The 24,268-nt window shown below is 38.9% G+C and overlaps 1 protein-coding gene across 5 annotated transcripts; it reads right to left on the bottom strand.

Annotated features, from left to right (window-relative positions):
• Positions 1-372: 372 nt before the first annotated feature.
• On the bottom strand, positions 373-24,268 carry ZNF197 (zinc finger protein 197). 5 transcript variants are annotated; one of them, XM_019811046.3, is made up of 6 exons: positions 24,126-24,268; positions 16,744-17,222; positions 15,388-15,544; positions 14,885-14,994; positions 14,522-14,648; positions 373-3,384 (listed from the first exon to the last, which is right to left on the bottom strand). In XM_019811046.3, the coding sequence occupies exons 2-6, from the start codon at positions 17,140-17,142 to the stop codon at positions 1,067-1,069; spliced, it is 3,111 nt and encodes a 1,036-aa protein (XP_019666605.3). In that variant the 5' UTR covers positions 17,143-17,222; positions 24,126-24,268; the 3' UTR covers positions 373-1,066. The 5 variants fall into 5 exon arrangements, with proteins under 5 accessions (XP_019666605.3, XP_003992344.3, XP_019666608.3 ...); XM_003992295.6 differs by having other exon boundaries at positions 14,885-14,976; positions 24,126-24,267; XM_019811049.3 differs by having other exon boundaries at positions 16,744-17,213; positions 24,135-24,265.

Raw genomic sequence — 24,268 nt, 5'->3', positions numbered from 1 at the left:
GGGGTTGGGGTTAAGGATTTTTCCCTATGAACAAGGAAAGCAACATAAGACTGTCCTTCCATTTTGAAATTCACCTTCTGCTAGGTTTCAAATTTGAAGGTCGAAAAATACTTTTCCTTGGCTTCAGTGTTAACAGCTGAACAGAATATTGCTTTTCCATAATACGCCAATACTTTGCTATCAAAACAAACTACGCATATTATCTATTAACTCATTCTGAAAGCTGTATTTTTAAAAAGTCTTCTTAGACTATTAAAATCCAAAGTTAGCCATCTACCACCATACTTCCTCTTACTGTAAAAATGAGTGTTTTTGAGGCTCCTGGATTCAATTGTTCATTGATGTAATGAACAAACATTACATTATGCCATGTTCTGTATTTTGACCATACCTCTTTTATCCAACTTTATTGACAACTAAATTATTTCACAAAGTACATTCACAAACATCCTTTACTTAATCCTCAAACCTTGTGAGGTAGGCATTATATCAACATTTCACTCACAGAGAAACTGAGGCCTAGAAACTGACTTAACAACATCACATAGCTAGTAAGAGAAAGAGCCAGGACCTAAAACTAGGTCTTCTAATTCCAAATACAGCACTCTTCTTAAGTTGCCCTCAAACAGCAGACTCTTGCCCACCCACATCCATGTCTGACATGTCTCGATCATACTGTCCACAGAGACTTTCTGTAGCAGTGATGCAATTTTTAAAATGTACAATTTACACACTTTCAGAAACAATGTCCATTTTTTAATACAAAAATATTTTTGCTATCATTTACAACTACATCATTACATCTCATAAATTTTTTTCAGAGTCTAATTGCTCTAAGGTCCCTTTCTAGAGTCATAACAAATGGCCTGGAACAAAGTATTCTTTAACTAGAATTTGGTTTACGTTGTTGCAGTCTTGAAAGTCTACATTAGCTTTCTTCCACATGCAAATCACTGGTTTACAAAAGAGTCAATCATGATTTTTTTTCCTTGCAAGAATGATATACTGCCATTTGTCTAACAGTTACTTAGGTAGGTTGGAATTCTATCCCATTTTACATATGACACTAGATTTTCTGAATCTCTGTCTTAGACTCATTGGCATTTTGGAGCCAAGAGAATCCCTCCACAGCATGGATTTCTTGTTGAAGGTGAAGGTTTGAAGTCTGAGAGAATTCCTTTTCAGACTCATCACATTCACAGAGTTTTCCATCTGTATGAATTTTCTGATGTACAGTAAGGTTTTTTCTCTGCCTAAAAACTTTACTACAATCATTACACCCATATGGTTTCTCCCCTGTATGGATTCTCTGGTGGCCAACCAAATTCCTCTTAGAAGTAAAAGATTTTCTACACTTCTCACACTCATATGGTTTTTCCCCGGTGTGCATCCTCTGATGTACAACAAGGTTTTTATTCTGACTAAAGTCTTTTCCACACTCATTACATTTATATGGCTTCTCTCCAGTGTGGATTCTTTGATGTACCATAAGATTTCTACTAGAGGTAAGAACTTTTCTACATATATGACATTCATAGGTTTTTTCCCCACTGTGAATTCTTTGATGTTCAATAAGGTTTCTGTTGTAAGTAAAGCCCTTCCCACATTCATTACATGCATAGGGCTTCTCACCAGTATGGATTCTCTGATGGGCTATAAGGTTTGAGCGGTAACTGAAGACTTTCCCACAGTCACTGCATTTATAAGATTTTTCCCTTGTGTGAATCCTCTGATGTCCAATGAGGCTTTTCTTCAAAATGAAGCACTTACCACACTCATTACACTCATAGGGTTTCTCACCACTGTGGATTCTCTTATGTTCAATGAGGTTTCTGTTTGAACTGAAAGCTCTTCCACACTCATTGCATTCAAAGGGCTTTTCCCCAGTGTGGATTCTCCGATGTACGAGCAGACTTGAATTGTAACTAAAAGCCTTCCCACAATCCTCACATTTGTAGGATTTCTCCTGTGTATGTAGTTTCTGATGGACCATGAAACTTTTGCTCATAATGAAAGTTTTCCCACACTCTCGACATTCATAGGGCTTCTCCCCATTGTGGAGTCTCTCATGGTCAGTGAGGTTTCTGTTAGAACCAAAGACCTTGCCACAGTCTTTACACTCATAGAGATTCTCTCCAGTGTGAAACCTCTGATGTAATATGAGGCTCTTCTTTAAAATAAAAACTTTCCCACATTCATTACATTCATAGGGTTTCTCTCCATTGTGGAGTCTCTGATGGTCAAAAAGGTAAGCACTCTGAGTAAAGGCTTTCCCACATTCAGTACATTTATATGGTTTCTCTCTGCTGTGCATCCTCTTATGGTCAATGAGGTTTGACTTTGAATTGAAAATCTTCCCACATTTTTTACAACCAAAAGTCTTCTTTTCTGTGTGTACTCTCTGGTGTAAGAGAAGGCTTTTGCTTCGAATGAAAACTTTTCCACATTCTTTACATTTGTACGGGTTCTCCGCACTGTGGAGTCGCTGATGGTCAACAAGGTAAGTGGTCTGAGCAAAGGTTTTCCCACATTCATCACACTTATAGGGTTTTTCCCCAGAGTGGATTCTCTGGTGTAGAATGAGGCTCTTCTTCAGAACGAAAGCTTTCTGACACTTGTTACATTTATAAGGCTCTTCCCCTTTGTGGAGCCTCTGATGATCAATGAGGTAAGCATTCTGAGAGAAAACTTTCCCACACTCGTTACATTTGTAAGGTCTCTCCCCAGAATGGCGCCTTAGATGTATAATAAGGCCTGAGTGCCTATAGAAGCCCTTTCCACACTCCTTACATTTATAAGGCTTCTCTCCAGTGTGGATTCTTTGATGGTTTAGAAGGTAAGCACTTTGAGAGAAGGCTTTCCCACATTCATTACATTTATAAGGTTTCTCTCCAGAATGGTTGCGTAAATGCATTAGAAGGCTTGAGCGCTGAATAAAGCCTTTTCCACACTCCTTACATTTATGAGGCTTCTCACCAGTGTGGATTCTCCGATGGTTTATAAGATGGGAGATTTTATTGAAATGTTTACAACATATATCACATTTATAAAACTTCTTTCCTTCATTACCTATTAAACTTTCAGAAAGAGCTGAACCTAGAGTCAAGCTTTCTCCAAATTCCTTCCACTTTTGGCCTTGTTTTTCTGGTAGAGCCCTTTTCTTTGTATCTCGTTCACAGAGGGGACCTTTCTTCAGCGTATCTCTTTCCCCTGTTTCAGTCCCCCACTGACTTGCCACAATTTGCCATTCACATTCCTCCTCAAAATCAAGGGTCTGGGGAACACTTCCTTGAAGTCTTTTGGATGTTCCTTTCTGAGAATCTGCTCTTTGAGAAATGCTTGGCTTTGGTGTCACCTCCTCATTCTCAGTCATGGTCTCCCATTCTGGTAAAAGGAATTAAAAACGCAAATGTTACCACATCCCTACGTTAGTAAGAACAAGATCTTCAAATGATTTTCAAACAAGCCAGGAGGTACACTTTTATATGGATACAAAAAGAACTTTTCATGAGATGAAGGTACGAGGCAGAATACTACCCTGACAAGGCTGACACAGTGGATTAACACAGAACTCAGATACTTCTAAGCATTTTGTCTTCAGGGAGCAGATGGAGAAATATAAATGATGTTGAGTAAATAGATGCAAGAAAAAAACAAAGAGATAACATGAGATCATGTGTAGGCAGTTCAGACATGAGGCTCAGGAAGTCAGATTGAACAGGGAGAATCATTTGGCTTATAAAGAATTATTTTTTTATTTTCTTCATGCTAGGAAGATGGAAACTCTAACGGAGAGAAAATATACCTAAGAACCCTAAAGGCAATCTTTAATTTTTGAAGAGTCAAGGGCATAAACATTTTTTAATTGTTTGAAAGCAAGTAAACTACAGGGAAAAAAATCCACTAAAAAGCAACTTAATGCTTAGAATTCATATATAACTCCCACTATTCCTTTTAAAATTGAGAAATGGAAATTTTAAAATTTCACAGAAACATCAGGTCTGATTAAGACTCATATTAGAAGAAATACAGAATGAAAAGAAAAAAACATAGAGACATTTTAAAAACATAAACGTATCTACAAAATGATGCAGCTGAACTAGTAAACTGCCAAAGTCCCTTTCTACTCTGATGTTCTCAAATGTTATAAAATGTGAACTTATATTTTTGAAAATGTTTTTACAAACATTTTTCCTCACAAACGTGAGGAAAAAATATGAACTAGTTCCCCAAATTACCTAATAAGTAAAGTAATGTGAATAATAGTAATATTATCTTCTACTAGAGTAGAACAACACTCTTCTTCTACCTAAATAGAGAGAAAAGACATAGGAAAGGAGTAGCCATTTTATTTCATTATAAACTTCTTTAATTTATGAGATGGTAAAGATAGAAAATATTCAATAAATGTTAACTTAAATTACATCCTTAGGTCAGGTTTTCCTATCTCATCTCGACTGCCCCTTTCTCCAGGATTCAGGCAGGGCTGTCAATCAAACTATTTCATCTGGCTATAGGGATGAGCATGTGTCCTATCCAGTATTGGTACTCCAGTTTCCTTATCCACAGTGATTGGATGAAGGAATGGTTTCACAGTTTAAGCAGGATGCTGGTCTCAGGAAGATTCTCTTTAAGTGGAAGTAGAAGTGTTTTAAAGGAGTAGAAGTGCTTTTAGGGAGTAGAAGTGTTGTAAGTGGTTAACTGAGATGAAAAATTGTTTAAGAAATTAGCAATTCTTGGGGCGTCTGGCTGGCTCAGTCAGTGAAGCATGCAAGTCTTTTTTTTTTTAAGTTTATTTATTTATTTTGAGAGAGAGCTAGTGGGAAGGGGCAGAGAGAGAGAGAGAGAGAGAGAGAGAGAGAGAGAGAGAGAATTCCAAGCAGGTTCCACACTGTCAGCGCAGTCAGAGGAGGGCTTGAACTCACGAACTGCGAGATCATGACCTGAACCAAAACCAAGAGTCGGTCGCTTAACCAACTGAGCCACCCAGGCACCCCAAGCATGCAACTCTTGATCTTGGGGTTATGAATTTGAGCCCCACTTTGGGCATAGTGTTTACTTGAAAACAAAAAGACAGAAATGCCTTAAAATTCATATTCAATATTCCAAATGTCTTGAAAGGAAAAAAATGATTAAAATTCTTAAAAAAAAAAAAAAGGGAAATCAGCCAATTCTTGTATACACAGTAATTTGCTAGTTAAACTATCTGAAATTTCAGTATGGAAATCACACAACCTGTAGGCCTATTGAGCTTTAGAGGACTTGGTAGAAAAATGTCAGATTGATAGAGGAATCTGATTACTTTCTGCAATCTTGAATGAAGTCTACAAGAAACAGACAGGCTTCTCTACTTCCAAGCCTCCCCTCTTTAATCCATGTCCACTCCATCGCCAATTATCTTTCCAATAAGTAAATCTGACCGTGTCACTCACCTGTTCAAAACAAATGATTCTTAACTACCTACAGGATAAAGCACAAATAACCAGCATAGCCCAAGAGATGCCCTCATCTACTTCCTGCCTATCTTTCTGGCTTTATTTTTTACCAGTACTCTTTATGCCCCTAGACTCTAGCCAGAAAGAACTACATGCAGATGCCCAAACATGTCATGTTTTTGCTTTCCTATCAGTGCCCATGCTTTTTTCTCTTCCTGAATTGTCGTTCTTCCTCTTCTCAATTCACTACAAGCCCAATACCTACACCCTTAAGCTCAAAAATCACCCTCTCTGGACATTACCAAATATTACAGAAATAAAAAGGATTATAAGGGAATACTAGAAATGCTTAAATTGAACAATTTAAGATGCAATAGGCAAATTCCTAGAAAGACACAAATTACTAAAAGGGACTCAAAAAGAAACAGAAAATCTGAATAGATCTATAAAAAGAGATTGACTCCATAATAATAATAATAAAAAACAAAAAAAACAAAAAAAAAACAAAAACCTGCAAAGAAAAGCCCAGGCCCAGAATGTTTCACTGATGAATTCTTTTTTTTTTTTTTTCTTTTTTTTTTCACGTTTATTTATTTTTGAGACAGAGAGAGACAGAGAATGAACAGGGGAGGGGCAGAGAGAGAGGGAGACACAGAATCTGAAACAGGCTGCAGGCTCTGCGCGGTCAGCACAGAGCCCGACGCAGGGCTCGAACTCACGGACCGTGAGATCATGACCTGAGCCGAAGTCAGACGCTTAACCGACCAAGCCACCCAGGCGTCCCTTCACTGATGAATTCTAACAACCTTTAAAAAAAATTAACACCAAAAAAAAAAAAAAATTAATACCAATTTTTCACAAACTCTTCCAAGAAAGAGAAGAGTTGGGACCACTTTACAATTCATTCTATGAGATCAGTATTACCCTGATGCCAAAACCAGAAAAAGATATCACAAAAAAAAGAAAAAGGAAAAGAAAGAAACCTACAAATATATGAATATAGACCTAAAAATTCTCAACAGAATATTAGCCAACTTAATCCAGCAACACATGAAAAAAATTATACACCATGACCAAGTGGGATTTATCACAGGAAAGCAGTGTTGGTATAATTTTGGAAAATCAATTAATGTAATACATCATATCAGTGGATTGAAGGACAAAAATCACATAATCATCTCAACAGATGCAGAAAAAGCATCTGGTAAAAATCCAACAACCCTTCATGAATAACAAAGTAGGAATATAAGGGAAGTTCAGAGACCTACAAAAAAATCGAAAGCTAACATTATAATGATGAACGACTGATGCTTTCTCTCTAAGAACAGTAACAAGAAAAGGATTTCTGCTCTTGCCACTTCTATGCAATATATACTGCAGGTTTTAGCAAGGGAATGAGGCAAGAGAAAAAAATAAAAGTCATCCAGATTGAAAAGGAACAAGTAAAACTATTCTCTTTGCAGATGACAAGATCTTACATGTAGAATCCTAAAGGGGCACCTGGGTAGCTCAGTCAGTTAAGCATCTAACTCTTCATTTCCGGTCGGGTCATGATCTCATAGTTAGTGAGATTGAGTCCCATGTAGGGCTCTACACAGACAGCGCGGAGCCTGCTTAGGATTCTCTCTCTCCCTCTCTCTCTCTCTGCTCCTCCCCTGCTCACGATCTATCTCTCACAAAATAAACATTTAAAAAAGAAAAAAAAAAAAAAGAAAATCCTAAAGAATCTACCAAAAAACACTGTTAGAACTAAATAAGTACAGAAAGATTTCAGGATACAAGATCAATAAACAAAAATCAGTGGGATTTCTACATGCTAGTACTGAACGATCCTAAAGGGAAATCAAGAAAAACAGCCTAAGAAAGAGTAAAAGACTTAGGAATAAACTGATTGATTGATTGACTGATTTGGGGGAAGGGTGCAAAAAGGTGATTTTATTAGGCAGAAAGAGCTGCACGAGAGTTGTGAAGAGTGACTGGTTATATACTCTGGAGTTGGGGAAGGTAAAGACAAAAGGGAGGCCTCCAGAAGGACTTTCATATGCTAAAGAGGACTCATAAGCTACTGGAGGTCTAGCTATTGTCAAACTAAGGTTGGTTTTCCTCCAGTAAGGCATTAACATTAAGACAGTAGGGAGTTCTTGGAGAAATGTTATATTCCGTATTTGCCTCAAGTATCTGTCAACAGGCTGCAGGTTATAAGGAAATTTAATCTTATCTGCCATTTCCTTCTTGCCTTCGATCCCCACACCACTATTGGAGGGAAGGGTGATGTTAGGGAAACTGAGGCTATGGTTTCTGGAGATTAGGCTATTAATAAGATTGCCTTTTTCTTATAATTTACTAAGACATTCATAAACTGATGAAGACTCATATCCTACATGACTGGTCTCTATCAGTTAACCATTATTTTTCCCTTTCCAGGTAGCCTGAATGCCTGAGGAATGTCACACATTATCTCACCTGGGGTAAGGGTGTTTGCAGGGTATCAGCTTGTCTTATGCTCCCTCATCATATAACCCTGAAAAATTTTGCCCCTTAAATCTTTAAGGCTGCTGAAGGAGAAAGGCATAAATTTTAAAAAATACAAAACTTATACTCTGAAAACTACAAAACACTGTTTAAAGAAGTTAAAGACTACATAAATGAAAACATATCAACATATCAACATATCCCATGTTCATGGACTGGAAGACTTAACATTGTTAAAACAGCAATAATCTCCACATTGATCTAAAAATTCAGTGCAATCCCTATCATAATCCCAGATGGCTTCTTCACAGAAATTGACAAACTAATCCTAAAATCAATATGGAAACTCAACAGGCCAAGAACAGCTAAAACAATATTGAAAAAGAAGAACACAGTTGAAAGGCTCATAATTCCCAATTTTATTATCTAAATGTTTATTTATTTTGAGAAACAGCGAGTGAGCGGTAGAGGGACAGAGAGAGGGAGAGAGAGAATCCCAAGCAGGCTCTGTACCATCAGTGCACAGTCCAACGTGGGGCTCGAACTCACGAACCGTGAGATCATGACCTGAGCCAAAACCAGGAGTTGGACACTTAACCAACTGAGCCACCCAGGTGGCCCTCATACTTCCTAATTTTAAAATGTACTTCAAGGGCACCTGGGTGGCTCGGTAGGTTAAGGGTTGGACTCTTGATTTTGGCTTAGGTCATGATGTGAGATAACAAGCGCTGCATCAGGCTCTGCACTGATATTGGGATTCTCACTCTCCCTCTCTCTCTGCCCCTCCCCCACTAACACACACATTCATTCTCTCTCTCTCTCTCAAAATAAATAAATAAACTTTAAAAAAAAATATACTTCAAAACAACAGTAATAAGACAGGGTGCCACTGACATAAGATGGACATACCATCAAAGGAATAGAACTGAGAGTCCAGAAATAAGCTGGACTGATTTATGGTTAACTGATCCTAAAAAAGGGTACCAGGGGCGCCTGGGTGGCGCAGTCGGTTAAGCGTCCGACTTCAACCAGGTCACGATCTCGCGGTCCGTGAGTTCGAGCCCCGCGTCAGGCTCTGGGCTGATGGCTCGGAGCCTGGAGCCTGTTTCCGATTCTGTGTCTCCCTCTCTCTCTGCCCCTCCCCCGTTCATGCTCTGTCTCTCTCTGTCCCAAAAATAAATAAACATTGAAAAAAAAAATTAAAAAAAAAAAAAAAAAAAAAAGGGTACCAAAACAATTCAATGGGGAAAAATGGTCCTGAGATAATGAAATAGGCACATGGAAAGAATGAAGTTGGACCTTAATCACACCATATACAAAAATTACTCAAAATGGATCAAAGAGACCTAAACATAAGAACTAAAACTATAAAACTGTTAGAAGAAAACATAGACATAAATTTTAATGACCTTGGATTAGGCAATAGTTTCTTAGATGATACCAAAACATAAGCAACAAAAGAAAAAGTAAACTGAAAGTCATCATAATCAGTAACGTTTGTGTTTCAAAGGACACCACTGAGAAAGTGAAAAGACAACTCACAGAATGGGAGAAAATACTTGAAAGTCCCATATCTGGTAAGGTATTTGTATCTAAAATATAAAAACTCCTACAAATCAACAATAAAAAGACAACCCAATTAAAATATAGGCAAAGAATAATGAAAAGACATTGCATCAAAGACACACAAACAGCCCATAAGCACGTGAAAAGTTGCACAACATCTTTAGCCATCAGGGAAATGCAAATGAAAACCACAATGAGATCTTTTTAGACCTACTAAGATGGCTAAATCAGAAAGTGTGATAATAAAGCTGGGAAAGATCTGGAGAAATTGGAACCCTTATACACTACTGGTGAGAGTGTAAAATGGTGCAGCAACTTTGGAAGTGTCAGCTCCTTATATGATTAAACATAGAGTTACCATATGACCCAGAAATTCCACTCCCTGGTATACTTCCAAGAGAAATAAAAATATACACATCCACAGAAAAACTTGTACACAAATATTTACAGCAGTGTTGTTTATACAACAGCTCAAAGGTGGAACAACATTTTTCAATGACCATCAACTGATGAATGAATCAAGAAAATGTGATATATACACACAAGAGAATATCATTAAAAGGAATAAAGTAGGGGTGCGTGGGTGGCTCAGTCAGTTGAGTGTCCGACTTTGGCTCAGGTCATGATCTCGCGGTTCACCAGTTCAAGCCCATGTTGGGCTCTGTGCTGACAGCTCAGAGCCCAGAGCCTGCTTTGGCTTCTGTGTCTCCCTCTCTCTCTGTCTCCCACTCATGCTCGGTCTCTCCGTCTCTCAAAAATAAATAAAAACATTCAAAAATAATAATAAATAAACAGATAAAAGGAATAAAGTATTAATACATGCTATAACATGGATGAACCTTGAGAACATTACGCCAAGCAGCTGCAGAAGACCTGTGTGATTTCATTTACATAAAATGTCCATAGAACAGGCAAATCTAGAGAGACAGAAAGCAGATCAGTGGTTGCCTAGGGCTGGGTTGGAGGGGCAGTTGGGTGAAATGAATATGACTGCTATATGATATAAGGTTTCTTTTGGAGTGATGAACTGTTATAAAATTAATTGTGGTGAGGGTCGCACAGCTCTGTGTGTATACTAATTAAAGCACTGTAACCTTTAATTGGGTGAGCCACATGGTACGTACATTGTATCTCAATAAAACTGTTATTAAAATAAAAAGTCACCCCCTCTATAAATCTTTCCCTGAGCCACCCACCCCTGCCCCCACTCTCCCAGTCCCTCCACCATCCCAAGCTCCTATGGGCTCCCACGCTTGTGCACATTTTATTATATAGCATCTGCTACAGGGTATTGTAATTATTAGTGTAAATGTCTACCAATCCAATTTGAATGTTTGAAGGCAGGGGCTAACTTTGACACAGGAAGTACTATTTCTTTAATTTCCTTCAAATTCTATTCCAATCTCTTAAATAAACGTATACAAATCTTTTACATATTGAAGCAGTGTATGCAAGCCATCTGAGAATCTGCTTTTCTACCAGTTTATCCATGCATGGAAACTGAGTGCACAGAATTGTCATATTTGATAATGTCATAGTATAATGCCAAGTCAAAACACCACAGTTTGCTTAGTACTTTCTCTATCTTGGTGAATTTGCTTGTGCTCAACTTTTAACCATTATAAATACTTTACTGGCACTATTAGACATATTATTTATTTTCCTCTTTCTGAACAATCTCCTTAAGGTATCCTCCTCAAATGAAAATCACTAGGTCAAAGGGCATAAACACCTGGGTATCTGCTTGCTAAAGCCCCAACAACACTGCAGTTAAAGAGTATCTTATTTAATAAAGTTGATTCAAACTTCTCTTTCCTCAAAGAGCTAGAATAAGCAATTCCATTTCCTCCTCCTCCTCCCTTTCCTCCTCCTCCTCTCCTCCTCCTCCTCCTTCTTCTTTAGTTTAACTCTTAGACTAATCGAGAATTTATTTTGGCTTACAGCATGAGTTATACGGATCCATGGTGAGTGTTCATAAAATTCACCAATTTACTCATAAAACATTTAAAAAACTCTTAGAAAAGATGGATTATTGAGTAAATAGCATTGCAACTACTAAAAGTCATTTGGGTTAAAAAAAAAACTGGGTTCCTATGTCATTCTGTAGACCAAGATAAATTTTAGATCATGTAAAGCTTAAATGTAAAAATGAAACAGTAGGGGCACCTGGGTGGCTCAGTTAGTTAAGTGTCCGAATGGCTCAGGTCATGATCTCACGGTTTGAGAGTTCAAGCCCTGTATTGGGATCTCTGCTGTCAGTGCAGAACCTGCTTTGGATGCTCTGTCCCCCTCTCTCTGTCCCTCTCCTGCTTGTACCCTCTCTCTCTCAAAAATAACATTATTAAAAATAAACATTAACAAATGTTTAAATTAAACATTAAAAAAAAATGAAACAGTACAAGTATCCGAAAAAAATATGAGTGATTTTTTAAAAAACAATTTTACTGAGAAGACAACAAAGACTATAAAGGAAAACACTGCTAAGTTTAATGCTACCATAAAAGATTTTCTAGGTCTTAAAAAAAAAACAACTCATAAATAACATTAAAAGGCAAAAAAATGGGAAAAATATACGCAATACTTGACAAAGGGTCAGCAGTTTAATAAATAAAAGAAATATGTAGAAAGTATACGAATAGGAGTGAAACCAATAAACATGTGAAAGGATTTCCCCACACAATAATCAAAGAAATGACAACCAGAAAAATAGTATGTCATCTACCCAGCAGAGATTTAAAACAATGATCAAATCATAAGCACGTATAAGAGAAATGGGCCCTCTTTTACTCTTTTCATGGGAATGTAAATTGGTACATCACTGGTAGAAAGCAGTTTGGTAACATGTAATATAAAATCTAGGGGTGCCTGGGTGGCTCAGCCAGTTAAGCATCAGACTTCAGCTCAGGTCATGATCTTATGGTCTGTGAGTTTGAGCCCCATGTTGGGCTCTGTGCTGACAGCTTGGAGCCTGGAGCCTGCTTCACATTCTGTGTCTCCCTCTCTCTCTGCCCCTCCCCTGCTCACACTCTGTCTGTCTCTATCTCTCAAAAATAAATAAACATTTAAAAAAAAATTTACTGGGACTTAGGGTACCTGGGTGGCTTGGTCTGTTAAACATCCAACTTGATCTCACAGTTCATGGGTTCGAGCCCCACATCAGGCTCTCTGCCATCAGCGCGGAGCCCACTTTAGATGCTCTGTTTCCCTCTCTCTCTGCCCCTTCCCCCCAAAATAAATAATAATAAAACATTAAAAAAATAAAATTTATAAAAAATAAATAAAATCTACAGAATGTTGGGCCCACTATCGGTACATCTGAGATCATAAAAGATATATCCTCATTAATTGTAAAAATATACAGTATAAATTACTGTAGACAATAAAATAGTAAGGTTGAGACATGGCAAAAAAAAAAAAATCAGTATTTTCACATATGTAAACCATAGTTAATTAGAAAACATCAGAAAAGACTCCAATTTCGAAGAACCAATGTAACCTGAAATATACAAGATCTAGATGAAGACAATTTTAAACAGGCCTGAAACATAAAGGCAGTGCTTAACCAATAGAAAAGCATGTAATGTTCTTAAACAGAAATTCAGTATCATAAAGCTGTCAAGGTAAAGCATGATACATAAACAATGGAATACTACATACTATGCAGCTATTTAAACTGATATTATGAATCTGTATTTCAGTATAAATTCGATCAGTGCATTAGTTGATTCCTCAATTTTTTTTTTTTAATTTTTTTAACACTTATTTATTTTTGAGACAGAGAGAGACAGAGCATGAACAGGGGAGGGTCAGAGAGAGAGGGAGACACAGAATCTGAAACAGGCTCCAGGCTCTGAGCACTCAGCACAGAGCCCGACGCGGGGCTCGAACTCACATACCGCGAGATCGTGACCTGGGCCGAAGTCAGACGCTTAACCGACTGAGCCACCCAGGCGCCCCTGATTCCTCAATTTTTAATGTCTATTTTTCCAAACAAAATCTTACCTTTTTCTTCAAAGTCCAGCACAAAGCTACTTTTTTTTTTTTTTTTAACATTTATTTATTGTTGAGAGACAGAAAGAGAAAGAGCACAAGCAAGATAGGGGCAGAGGGAGAGGGAGACACAGAATGTGAAGCAGGCTCCAGGCTCTGAGCTGTCAGCACAGAGCCTGATGCAGGGCTTGAACCCACGAACCATGAGATTGTGACCTGAGCCAAAGCTGGATGCTTAACCAACTGAGCCACCCAGGCACCCCCAAAGCTACCTCTTTTATGGCCTTTCCTAATCCCAGAAACGGTAATGGTTGCTTTGTCCCCTTCATTTCCATCTGAAAAGATTTATCACACTCTTATACTCTGCTTTGTTTATTCTTATTTTACTCTGCTTTGTTTATTCTTTCTATGCTCATTTCCCAAACCACGATAAGCTAATGACAGAATCACATCATTTCCACCACATGATAGATATTTTAATGTCTATTGGAAGCACAAATGCCTACTAAGTACTTTTAAATGTTCTTACTTTATTAATAGTCAGAAAAATCCACTAGAGTATAAAGATATAACTTTAGAAAATCCTACCAGCGACAATTTAAAAGAATGGGATTACACAGTACCAATAAAGGCAGAGCAAAAGAAGCGTTCTTATGTAACACTCCGCGGGGATCCCAGAAATCACTATGGAAAGGAATTTGGCAGTATGAGGCAAGAACTGTATAACAATTCAAACTTAAGCCTAGTAATTCTACTTCTAAAAAATAATGAGAAACAAAGAAAGACCCTAGGTATAGAGATAGACTATTAGAGAATTATCTAGAATAAGGAAATGGCTGAATTATGGCACAAATTATGTAGCCAATAAAAAAACTCATATAGAAAAAAAACAAAGGTAATATGTCAAAATTTTGATAGTAGTTGTCTACAGTGGGTTTAAGAAAGTTATATTTTCTTCTTTCTAATATTCTATGTATTCCAAAATATACTACTTTCATAATCAGAGAACAAAGACTAATGAAATAAAGGTAAGAATGATGGGAAGAAAGAGTCCTTACCTAGGGAGGTCACATTTCCATAATTCTCCAGCATCACATCCCAGTACAAGGCCCTCTGAATTGGGCCCAGACACTCCCATTCCTCTGAAGTGAAGCATACTGACACCTCCTCAAACATCACCAACTCCTGAAATAACAGGAGTATGTGAGATTCTCCGTGCCTTGGAGCTCCCCTACTGAGATGAACAAGAACAATCAAAGAGTCCTAATGAAACCCCACATAAAGTCTACCCTCCAAACGCTTGGACTGTGATTTAGAGACAAGAACTGACTGGGCCCCAAACATTAGGATGACAGAGGGCACCTCAGCCAGTTTGGTAGTGCAGAGAGGACCTTAGGAAGGAAAGAGAATGCAAACCTTACCTGGGGCTGGGCTGTTAGGAGCATGAGGGCCATTAATTGATTTCTTGGATTCTCTTCCTGGGAAAGGGCAGAAGCTTCAGGGGCAGGAGAATCTGAGGAAGGAGAAAAAGCTACATGTGAAGTTACTGCTGTTCCTGCCCACTACTCCAAGTCCTGTATCTTCGACAAACAAAGAATTCAGAAAGACCCAGAACTCCCAGGTCTAGACAATGATGGCTATAAAATGACTTACAAACCTTTTGAGTGACCCTGTGTCTCCCTCTCTCTCTCTGCCCCTCCCCTGCTTGCACTCTGTCTCTCTCCCTCTCTCAAAAAAAATAAACATTAAAAAAAAAAATTAAAGGTAAGAGGGACCCAGGAAAGGGCAGGTAGGGAAGAGCAGAAAGAACTTGGTACCACAAGGGTTTCATATACAAGACAGGAGAGGAAGCAACTAACTGGGAGTACAGGGATGAGCCATAATAAAGATTCTGAGAAAGTCCAAAGCCAGGGCCACCAAGTACCATGTTGAGGATCCTGGAGATTGAACACCACTGGGTCAGTAAAAGGATTTTGGCAAATTTCAGCTATGTGGCTGCCACTGGGTGCATGAGGAACTGCTGCTCCTGGAGTACTCATCCCCTCCTGGAGAATGTCCTGGTCCTGAACAAGAACTGGAACCTGAGAATAAGCAAAACAAAATAAGCCAACTCTTCTTGTACCTCCAGAAAATGGACTCACCTAACCACCATGGACCTCTTTCTGCCCACAGTCTAGAAAGAACTATGAGATCAGAGACCCACCTCAAGTACGGAGCATCAAAACAGCAGTAAAGTTTTGCCTTGAGAACAATGGAGCTGGCCCTCTAGCTCCACTCATGGCACTGGTGACCTCTCCCCCACTGAGACTGAACAGAGTGGTGGAAACAAAGCCACACCTGGGTGTGGGCTAAGAATCAAATGGGAAGTAACAAGTCACAAAGGAATGGGTTTTGGCTCTAGACCTGGTTTTAGATCAGACTTAGGTTCAATATACTCTTCTACCTATTTACCCCTTTGTTATCCCTTCTTGCCCCAAGAGAAGGAACACTAGAGTCGACACATGGTTTTGTTGCTAGCTAGCTATCTGACATAATGCAATCGAGTGAAACTTTTTCTGTCTCCATTTTTTTATCTCTTAAATGAGGATGGATTAGTGCTTTATAATGAAATATTTAGCTCTAAAATTCTTCATTTTTATGATTAAAATAAACAAGCCCATCCCTGGCGCCATTCCCAAGTTTAAGTTAACTTAAGTCTGAACTTAAGTTCAGACTTCCTTACGTACAAATGTTTCTAGTGGACTACAGATCGACAGAAAGAGATCTAACACACACTAGGAAATATATTAAGATTCCAATTTAATGGTCAAGAATATAAAATCTTTCCAGAAGTAAGATTCCCTGGGTCAGAGAATCCCTAGGGGCACACATAGGGAGATCCTGCCAGATTAAGAAAGCTTCAGTCTTGCTCCCCCTTGCCTTTCCAGACTTAATACAAACAATACATATGCTTCTGTTTAGGGAAATACTTAGAAACATTATGTTTTTCAGATTACTGAACCAAACCTCAGCATTAGCAAGCATCACCCAGAAGGACAAAGCACAGTTAATGCCTTTGTGCTACTTCTGAATTGGGCCCAAGGCCCCAGTCATAAATCCACTTCTCTGCAGATATGCCATGATGTGAAATAGCTCATGAACCTGCTGTAATAAGCATTAGGGTGGCTAATGTGCTATTAATTATTCATGAAAATCACAGGATCACCCTCCGGCACAGCTTGCCCTGGCTCAATTCTCTCCTGCCTTCCATCCCAAACTCTCTCCCCTCCCCCCTTCTCACTTTCAGTGCTGGTCCATCGAGGTCTTGCTGTAGCTCCTCTACCAGGGCCACGGCCTCCTCACCACTCCCAGGGCGATGGATCTGCACCCAGGTCCGAATCTCCCCAGGCAAGATGCTCAGGAACTGCTCCAGGACCAGCAGCTCCAGGATCTGGGCCTTGGTACGTGCTTCTGGCCTCAGCCACCGGCGACAGAGCTCCCGGAGCCGGATCAGCGCCTCCTGGGGTCCAGATGTCTCATGGTAACGTAACTGTCTAAAGTGCAGGTGGGAGGTCTCCCAAACAGAGGAGCTGCTTCCTTGGAAGCTGGTTCCCCATTTCCAAGTATCATCCTTCCCTTTAACAAGACCCTCTTGTCTCAGAGCATTGTGGCCCCAATTTTCTCTTGTCATTGTTGTCATTTAAGAAAGGCTCCTCTCCGGGTCCCCTCGATCCTTGCTTGATTTCTTCCTTAAAGCTTGGAGAACATCATCTAGAAGACCTCAAGAAGTCATTGATAACATTAACCCAAAGGAACAACCAAGTTTTCGAGCCCCCAGTTTCTAGTGATGAAGAGAACCTCCCTGAACACAAGTTTCTAGGTGCTGAGCAGTGCTTCCTCTGACAGAAGCCCCTGCCCAAGGCTCTGAAGACATAGACACTCATGTTACCCAGACCACTGCTACAACCAAAGATATGAAATTCCTTTAGTCTTTTTTTTAATGTTTATTTATTTATTTTGAGAGAGAGAACGCGTGCGCGCACACACGAGCAGGGGAAGAGCAGAGAGGGAGAAAGAGAATCCCAAGCAGGCTCTGCTTACAGTGCAGAACTCCATGTGGGGCTTGAACTCACAAACCCTGAGATCATGACTTGAGTCCAGATGCTTAACCGAATGAGCCACCCACATGCCCCCAAATTCCTTTAGTCTGCATTCACAGTGTCTCCTCCACCTAATTACAGTAAATCCTTTATCTACCACTCTAACAATGGGCATCCTGGCTACTCCTGTGTGACCCTGAATAAGTTACCTCATTTCCGAGTTTTAGTTCTTTTTTTTTTTTTTTAAGCTTATTTATTTTGAGAGAGAGCGAGCGAGAGAGAGGACGCACAAGCAGGTGAGGGGCAAAGAGAGATGGAGAGAAAATCCCAAGGAGGCTCCACACTGTCAGCACGGAGCCCGACACAGGGCTTAAGCCTACGAACCTTGAGATCATGACCCGAGCTGAAACCAAGAGTCAGACGCTTAACCAACTGAGTCACCCAGGCGCCCCTTTGAGTCTCAGTTTCTTAACCAGCAAAATAGGGGTAATAACAGTTCCTATCTCAGAGGCTTGTGTGAGAATTTGATATCTACATGCATTTCAAGTTTTGGACAGTGCCTGGTATATGGACTCAAAAATTAGTTACTATCCTTCTTTAATTAGCACTCTTTCCTATGTTCTGTGCAGTCAACAAGTATGGTCTTCTTTTTTTTTTTTTTTTTTTTTTAAATGTTTATTTTGAGACAGAGAGAGCACAAGTAGGGGAGGGCGCAGAGAGAAGGAGACACAGAATCTAAAGCAGGCTCCAGGCTCTGAGCTGTCAGCACAGAGCCCAATGCAGGGCTTGAACCCACAAACCACAAGATCATGACCTGAGCAGAAGGTGGACGTTCAACCAACTGAGCCACCCAGGCGCCCCTAACAAGTATGGTCTTAATCCTGATACACAGAAGACAAAACCCTAACACCTTCTCAATTAACAAAGAAAAGCTGAACTAAGTTAGCTTTACTGTACATACTTTGGATTCTCTGAAAATTGTTTATCCATTAATCAAAATATTTGGATACATTTGACTTTTATTATACAAAACTTAGGCTTGCTGCTCTCTAAAAATCTTCTTTTTTTAGAAATAACATTTATTGTTCTCATTACAAAACATAAAATTTGTAAAATCAGAAAAGACACACAAAACCAGAGAATAATCACTGCTATTGTTTTGTACTATATTCTTCTGATCATTTCTCCCTGTACCAATTTGGATCACATGATTGGAACCAATAGTACAGCTCTGTAACTTGCTTCTCACATGTTATCTCATGAACATAACATCACATAGTCTTTATCATTATTTTAGGAGCACATGAGACGATGCATACTTAAGTAGTCCCCTATTGTTAAACAATTAAATTATTTATAATTTCCTCTTATTATAAATTAGGCCACAATGAACATCTTTGCTGATGAATTTTTGGTTCTACCTCTGCTTATTTTTTCAGGAAAAATTCCCAGAAACAAAAAACTGTTGGGCTGGAAGATGAGAATAGTTTTAAGCTTTTAAAGTCATAACGGTTAAAACACTATCAATGACATACGAATGCACTCTCACTAATTTTATTTAACACTCGGACCCTTAAGGAGCATGTATATAACTGAACAGAGGAGGCAGAAATGTAAACACAATTTCAATATAATGTATAAGTAAAATTAATAGGAGGTCATACAAGTACAGAAAGAATTCATGGAAGGTAATTTTGGATTGGGCTTTAAAGAAAAATAAAGACCACTGGAGTATTAGGCAAGCCATTCCAGGAATAAAGAAACTATATTTTCAAAAGCATGGGGATGACAGTATAGCTCTATTACAAATGTGCTTTGAAAAAAAAAGAAAAAAGAAAGAGGAAAAACAAAACAAAACAAAACAAAAAATGTACTTTGCAAACCAGAGAAGTAAAGTAAACTCTGGAGGTAAGGCCATGGGAGTAGAGTCGAGAAGTAAACAGAAGTCAAATTCTAAAGGCTCTTAAGAGGCAGTACAAAGAGGTGATCACATACTATATGTGATAAGCAACCAATAGAGATTTTACTTTATATTTTTTGTTATTTTTTAAAATAGGTAATACTGATTCAAAGTTTTAAATTATAAAATGCATACTGTGTAAAGTTTCCCTCTTCCCATTAGTTTCTTATTTATCTTATGTATCTTTACAGTTATTATGTGTGTATGTGCATATATATATAAAACAATGTATAATATATATATTTTTTCATAAATGATAGGACACCATGAGTCATGTACTACATCTTCCTTTTCTCAATTAACAATGTATCTTAGGGATGCCTGGCTGCCTCAGTCAGTGCAGCATGCAACTCTTGATCTTGGGGTTGTGAGTTCAAGCCCTAGGTTGGATGTAGATTACCTAAGATTACTTAAAAATAAAATCTGTTTAAAAAAAAAAAAATGTATCCTAGAGATCTTTCCTATCACACATAGCTCCTCCTGTCTTTTTACCGATGCATAGTATTGCTGTATGGGTGTATCATAATTTATTTACCCACTCTATCACAGATGGGCAGTTTTTAATCTTTTCTAACTAACAATATTCTCATGAAAAACTCTGGGCATCTATCAATTTGCATGTGGGTAGGCATACACATGAAAAGTTCCTCGAAGCAGAATTGCTGGATCAAAATTTATGTGACTTTATAATTTTGATATTGCCAATTAGTCCTTCATTGGGCCTGGACTAATTTACAATTTACACTTCCAGCATGAGCAATATGGGAGTACCTTTTTCCTCACTCCTTCACCAAATCTAACTTGCATTTTGAGTAAATGAGTGTATTTTTAAAAGGAAAATTAGTCCTTTGTTACGATAGGAGTGGCAAGTTTTTCCTTTGTCATGTCTTTGCCATATATCTCATGTGACTTTCTTTATATTTGTTTCACCATGCAATCATTCTTTTTTTTTTTTTTTTTTATGGCTCTGGGTTTTGTGTCAGAGTTAGGATTTTCCCACTCGAAGTGTGAAGGAAGTACTAACTAACAAGGTCAGAAATCTATATAGGAGGAATGATGGGGGAGGGAGGACTGGATCTTAGGAAGGCCAGTAAAGTTTTTGCAATAGTCTAAACAAATGATGAAATTCTACACTAATCAGCAGTAAGGATAAAACAATTGAGAAAAACTGAGCAGTTCTTGGCAATTGATCTGGGTGTGGGTAATGGAAAGGAACTTTCAAAAAGGATTTCTATTCCATGTTCACAGACCGAAAGATTCAATATTGCCAAAGTGCCAGTTGTTTCCAATTTATCTACAGATTCAATGCAATGCCAATCAAAATCTCAGCAAGTTATTTTGTGGACACCAACAAACTCACTCTGAAGTTTATACAAGAAGCAAAAGACCCAGAATAGCCAACAAAACATTCAAAAAAAGGACAAAGTAGAAGGACTGACACCATACAACATGAAGTAATGAAGACAGTGTGGTATTGGTGAAAGAACAAATTAATGGAACAGAATAGAGAGCCCATAAATAGATCCACATAAATATAGTCAACTGTTATTTGATAAAGGAGCAAAGGAAATACAATGGAATAAAGAGTCTTTTCAACAAATGGTACCAAGACAACTGGACATCCACATACTTACTTACTGACTTACTAAATAAATAAATAAGTAAATAAATAAATCACTTAGACACAAATCTTACACCCTTCACAAAAATAACTCAAAACGGATCTAAATGTGAAATGCAAGAGGCACCTGGGTGGCTCAGTTGGTTAAGCATCTGACTTCAGCTCAAGTCATGATCTCACAGTTCGTGAGTTCGAGCCCCATGTCAGGCTCTCTGCTGAAAGTTGGGGGCCTGGAGCTTTCTTTGGATTCTGTGTCTCCCTCTCTCTCTGCCCCTCCCTTGCTCGTGCTCTGTCTCTCCCTCTCTCTCAAAAATAAATAAACATCCAAAAAAAAATTTTTTTAATGTGAAATGCAAAACTATGAAACTCCTAGAAGATAACAGAAGAAAACCTAAATGATCTTGGGTATAGTGATGACTCTTTAGATGCAACACAAAAGTGTGATTCGTGAAAAAAAATAATAAACTGAACTTTGATAAAATTTAAAAACTTCTGCACTGTGAAAGACAATGTCAAGAGAGTGAGATAACAAGCCATAGACTGGGAAAAATATTTGCAAAAGACACACTTAATCTGATAAAGGACTGTTAACCTTTTTATACATTATACAAAGAACTCTTAAAACTCAACAATAAGAAAACAAACAACTCAATTAAAAAATGGCCCAAAGACCTTAACCAACACTTCACCAAAGAAGATATACACATTCTTGGGGCGCCTGGGTGGCTCAGTCGGTTAAGCGGCCGACTTCGGCTCAGGTCATGATCTCGCGGTCCGTGGGTTCGAGCCCCGCGTCAGGCTCTGTGCTGACAGCTCAGAGCCTGGAGCCTGTTTCAGATTCTGTGTCTCCCTCTCTCTGACCCTCCCCTGTTCGTGCTCTGTCTCTCCCTGTCTCAAAAATAAATAAAATGTTAAAAAAAAAAATTTTAAGAAGATATACACATTCTAAACAAGAATATACAAAGATGCTCCACATCATACGCCACCAGGGAAATGAAAGTCAAAACAACAGTGAAATACCATTACACACCTATTAACACGGCCAAATCCAGAATACTAACCCCACCAAAAGCTGGTGAGGATGTGAAGTAACAGGAATTCTCATTCATTACTGGTGGGAATGCAAAATGGTACAGCCAACTTTGGAAGACTGTTTTGGCAGTTTCTTGCAAAACTAAACATACTCTTTAACATACAATCCAGCAGTCATGCCCTTTGGTATTTATTGAAAGGAGTTAAAAACATATGTCCACACAAAAATCTGCACACAAATGTTTATAGCAGCATTATAAATAATTGCCAAAATCTGGAAGCAACTGAGATGTCCTTCACATGGTGAATGGATAAATGTGATACATTCCAACAACGGAATATTATTCAGCACCAAAAAGAAATGAGCTATCGAGCCATGAAAAGATGTGGAGGAATCTTAAAATGCCCATTACTAAGTGAAAGAAACCAGTCTGAAGAGACAATCTACTGTACAATTCCAAATACATGGCATTCAAAAAAAGGTAAAACTACAGAGTCAGTAAAAATATCAATGGTTGCCAGGGGGTGGGAAAAGAGAGGGATGAACAGGCAGAGCAGAGAGGATTTTTAGGGCAGTTAAACCACTCTGCATGATACCATAATGGTGGATACATTATATATGTCATTTTACATTTGTCCAAACCCATAGAATGTATACCACCAAGAGTGAACCCTAATGTAATGACTATAGAATTTGGGTGATTATGACATGACAACGTAGTTTCATCGATTTTAACAAATGTACCAGTCTATGGGGGATGTTATAAGTGGGGGAAGCTGTGCATGAATGAGGGAAGTATATGGAAAATCTCTGTGCTTTCTGCTCACTTTTGGTGTGAAACTAAAACTGCTCTAAAAACTAAAGTTTATTTTGAGAAAAATAAATAAAAGGGGAGAAAAGGATCTTCTATGGTAAATTATTAGAACTCTACTCTTCCTTCACAGATATAAATAAATCTTACAACATACATTTTGTTTACTTCCCACAAAACATTTGTGAGCTCTGAGTTAAAAAAGAATAAGAGAAGGCTCAGAAGAGCTAAGTAATTCACTCAAGGCCATTTGACTGGTTATATGTGGGAGTAAATTCTGAAATCAGGGATTTTAATTCCAAAAGTCCAAAATACTTCCATCTAAAAGACTTCTGAAAGCCAAACAACATCCATTCTAAAGCAAAAGTTTCCAAACACCAGTTCATTACAAAGATTTAATCTGGCAAACTGTAAAACAAAAAATACAGTAACTATACACAGTGACTAACAGAGGTTGGCAATGACCTTTCTTGCAAAGGATGGCATTTACTCCGAGCTTACAGTGTCAGTACTTAGCTTTAAAATATATTCCTTTGGGGCACCTGGGTGGCTCAGTGGGCTAGCCAACAGACTCCTGATTTCATTTAAGGTCATGATCTCACTCACGGTTGTTGAGATGGAGCACTGCATCCGGCTCTGCGCTGACAACGCAGAGCAGAGCCTGCTTGGGATTCTCTCTCTTTCTCTCAAAATAAATGAATGAATATATATATTAAATAATGGCGGCATGGGTGGTGTAAGTATGCTTTTTAAACACCATTATAACACAAAATTAAAAGATAAAAATTAATCCATCCCTACCAAAAAACAAAAAACAAAAAGGTCCCCAGGAGTCTGGTTGCCACGGCTCTAGGAACTCCCAAGCTGTCTCTACCAGCCTCAGAAAAGACTGGGGAAAAGCAGAAAGGCCCGGCTACTGAGGCAGCTGTCCTCATTGTTTGACTCGAGCACCACAGACACACAAAGACTCACAGGTGCTGTCTTCACTACCTTCCCCACGCCGCCATCTGCCCAGTCCAAGCCACGGCGTCCACGCCAACACGGAACTGAGTAGGGGCCGTGCTGGGGGCCAGTGGCCAGGAGGGGGGCCGGCTAGGTGTGCGCTGCCCTAGGGAGCTCATGCCCGCTTCTCCGGCCGCCCACCCGACCCCAGCTTACCCCGCTCACCCGGGATTCCCGCTGCGCTTCCGGCCTTAGGTACCGCCGCCCGGGCACCAGAACTCCAAGAGATGACACGGGAACAGGACGCAACTGCGGCCGAGGACCAGAATAATGGCTGACCCGCTCGTACCGCTACTTCC

This window comes from Felis catus, chromosome C2 (assembly GCF_018350175.1).
Source record: "Felis catus isolate Fca126 chromosome C2, F.catus_Fca126_mat1.0, whole genome shotgun sequence".
Classification (NCBI taxonomy): domain Eukaryota; kingdom Metazoa; phylum Chordata; class Mammalia; order Carnivora; family Felidae; genus Felis; species Felis catus.
This window is presented reverse-complemented; position numbering and strand designations above follow the sequence as displayed.

Excerpts from the sequence above, each read along its gene's own strand:
- ZNF197 (XM_019811046.3), bottom strand. The coding sequence starts at position 17,142 with ATGACAACAATGACAAGAGAAAATTGGGGCCACAATGCTCTGAGACAA. Across the intron at positions 15,545-16,743 it reads TCGATGGACCAGCACTGAAA|GTTCCAGTTCTTGTTCAGGA; the intron begins GTGAGAAGGGGG and ends GCTTATTCTCAG. Across the intron at positions 14,995-15,387 it reads TCTCCAGGATCCTCAACATG|CTTTTTCTCCTTCCTCAGAT; the intron begins GTACTTGGTGGC and ends CTTCACATGTAG.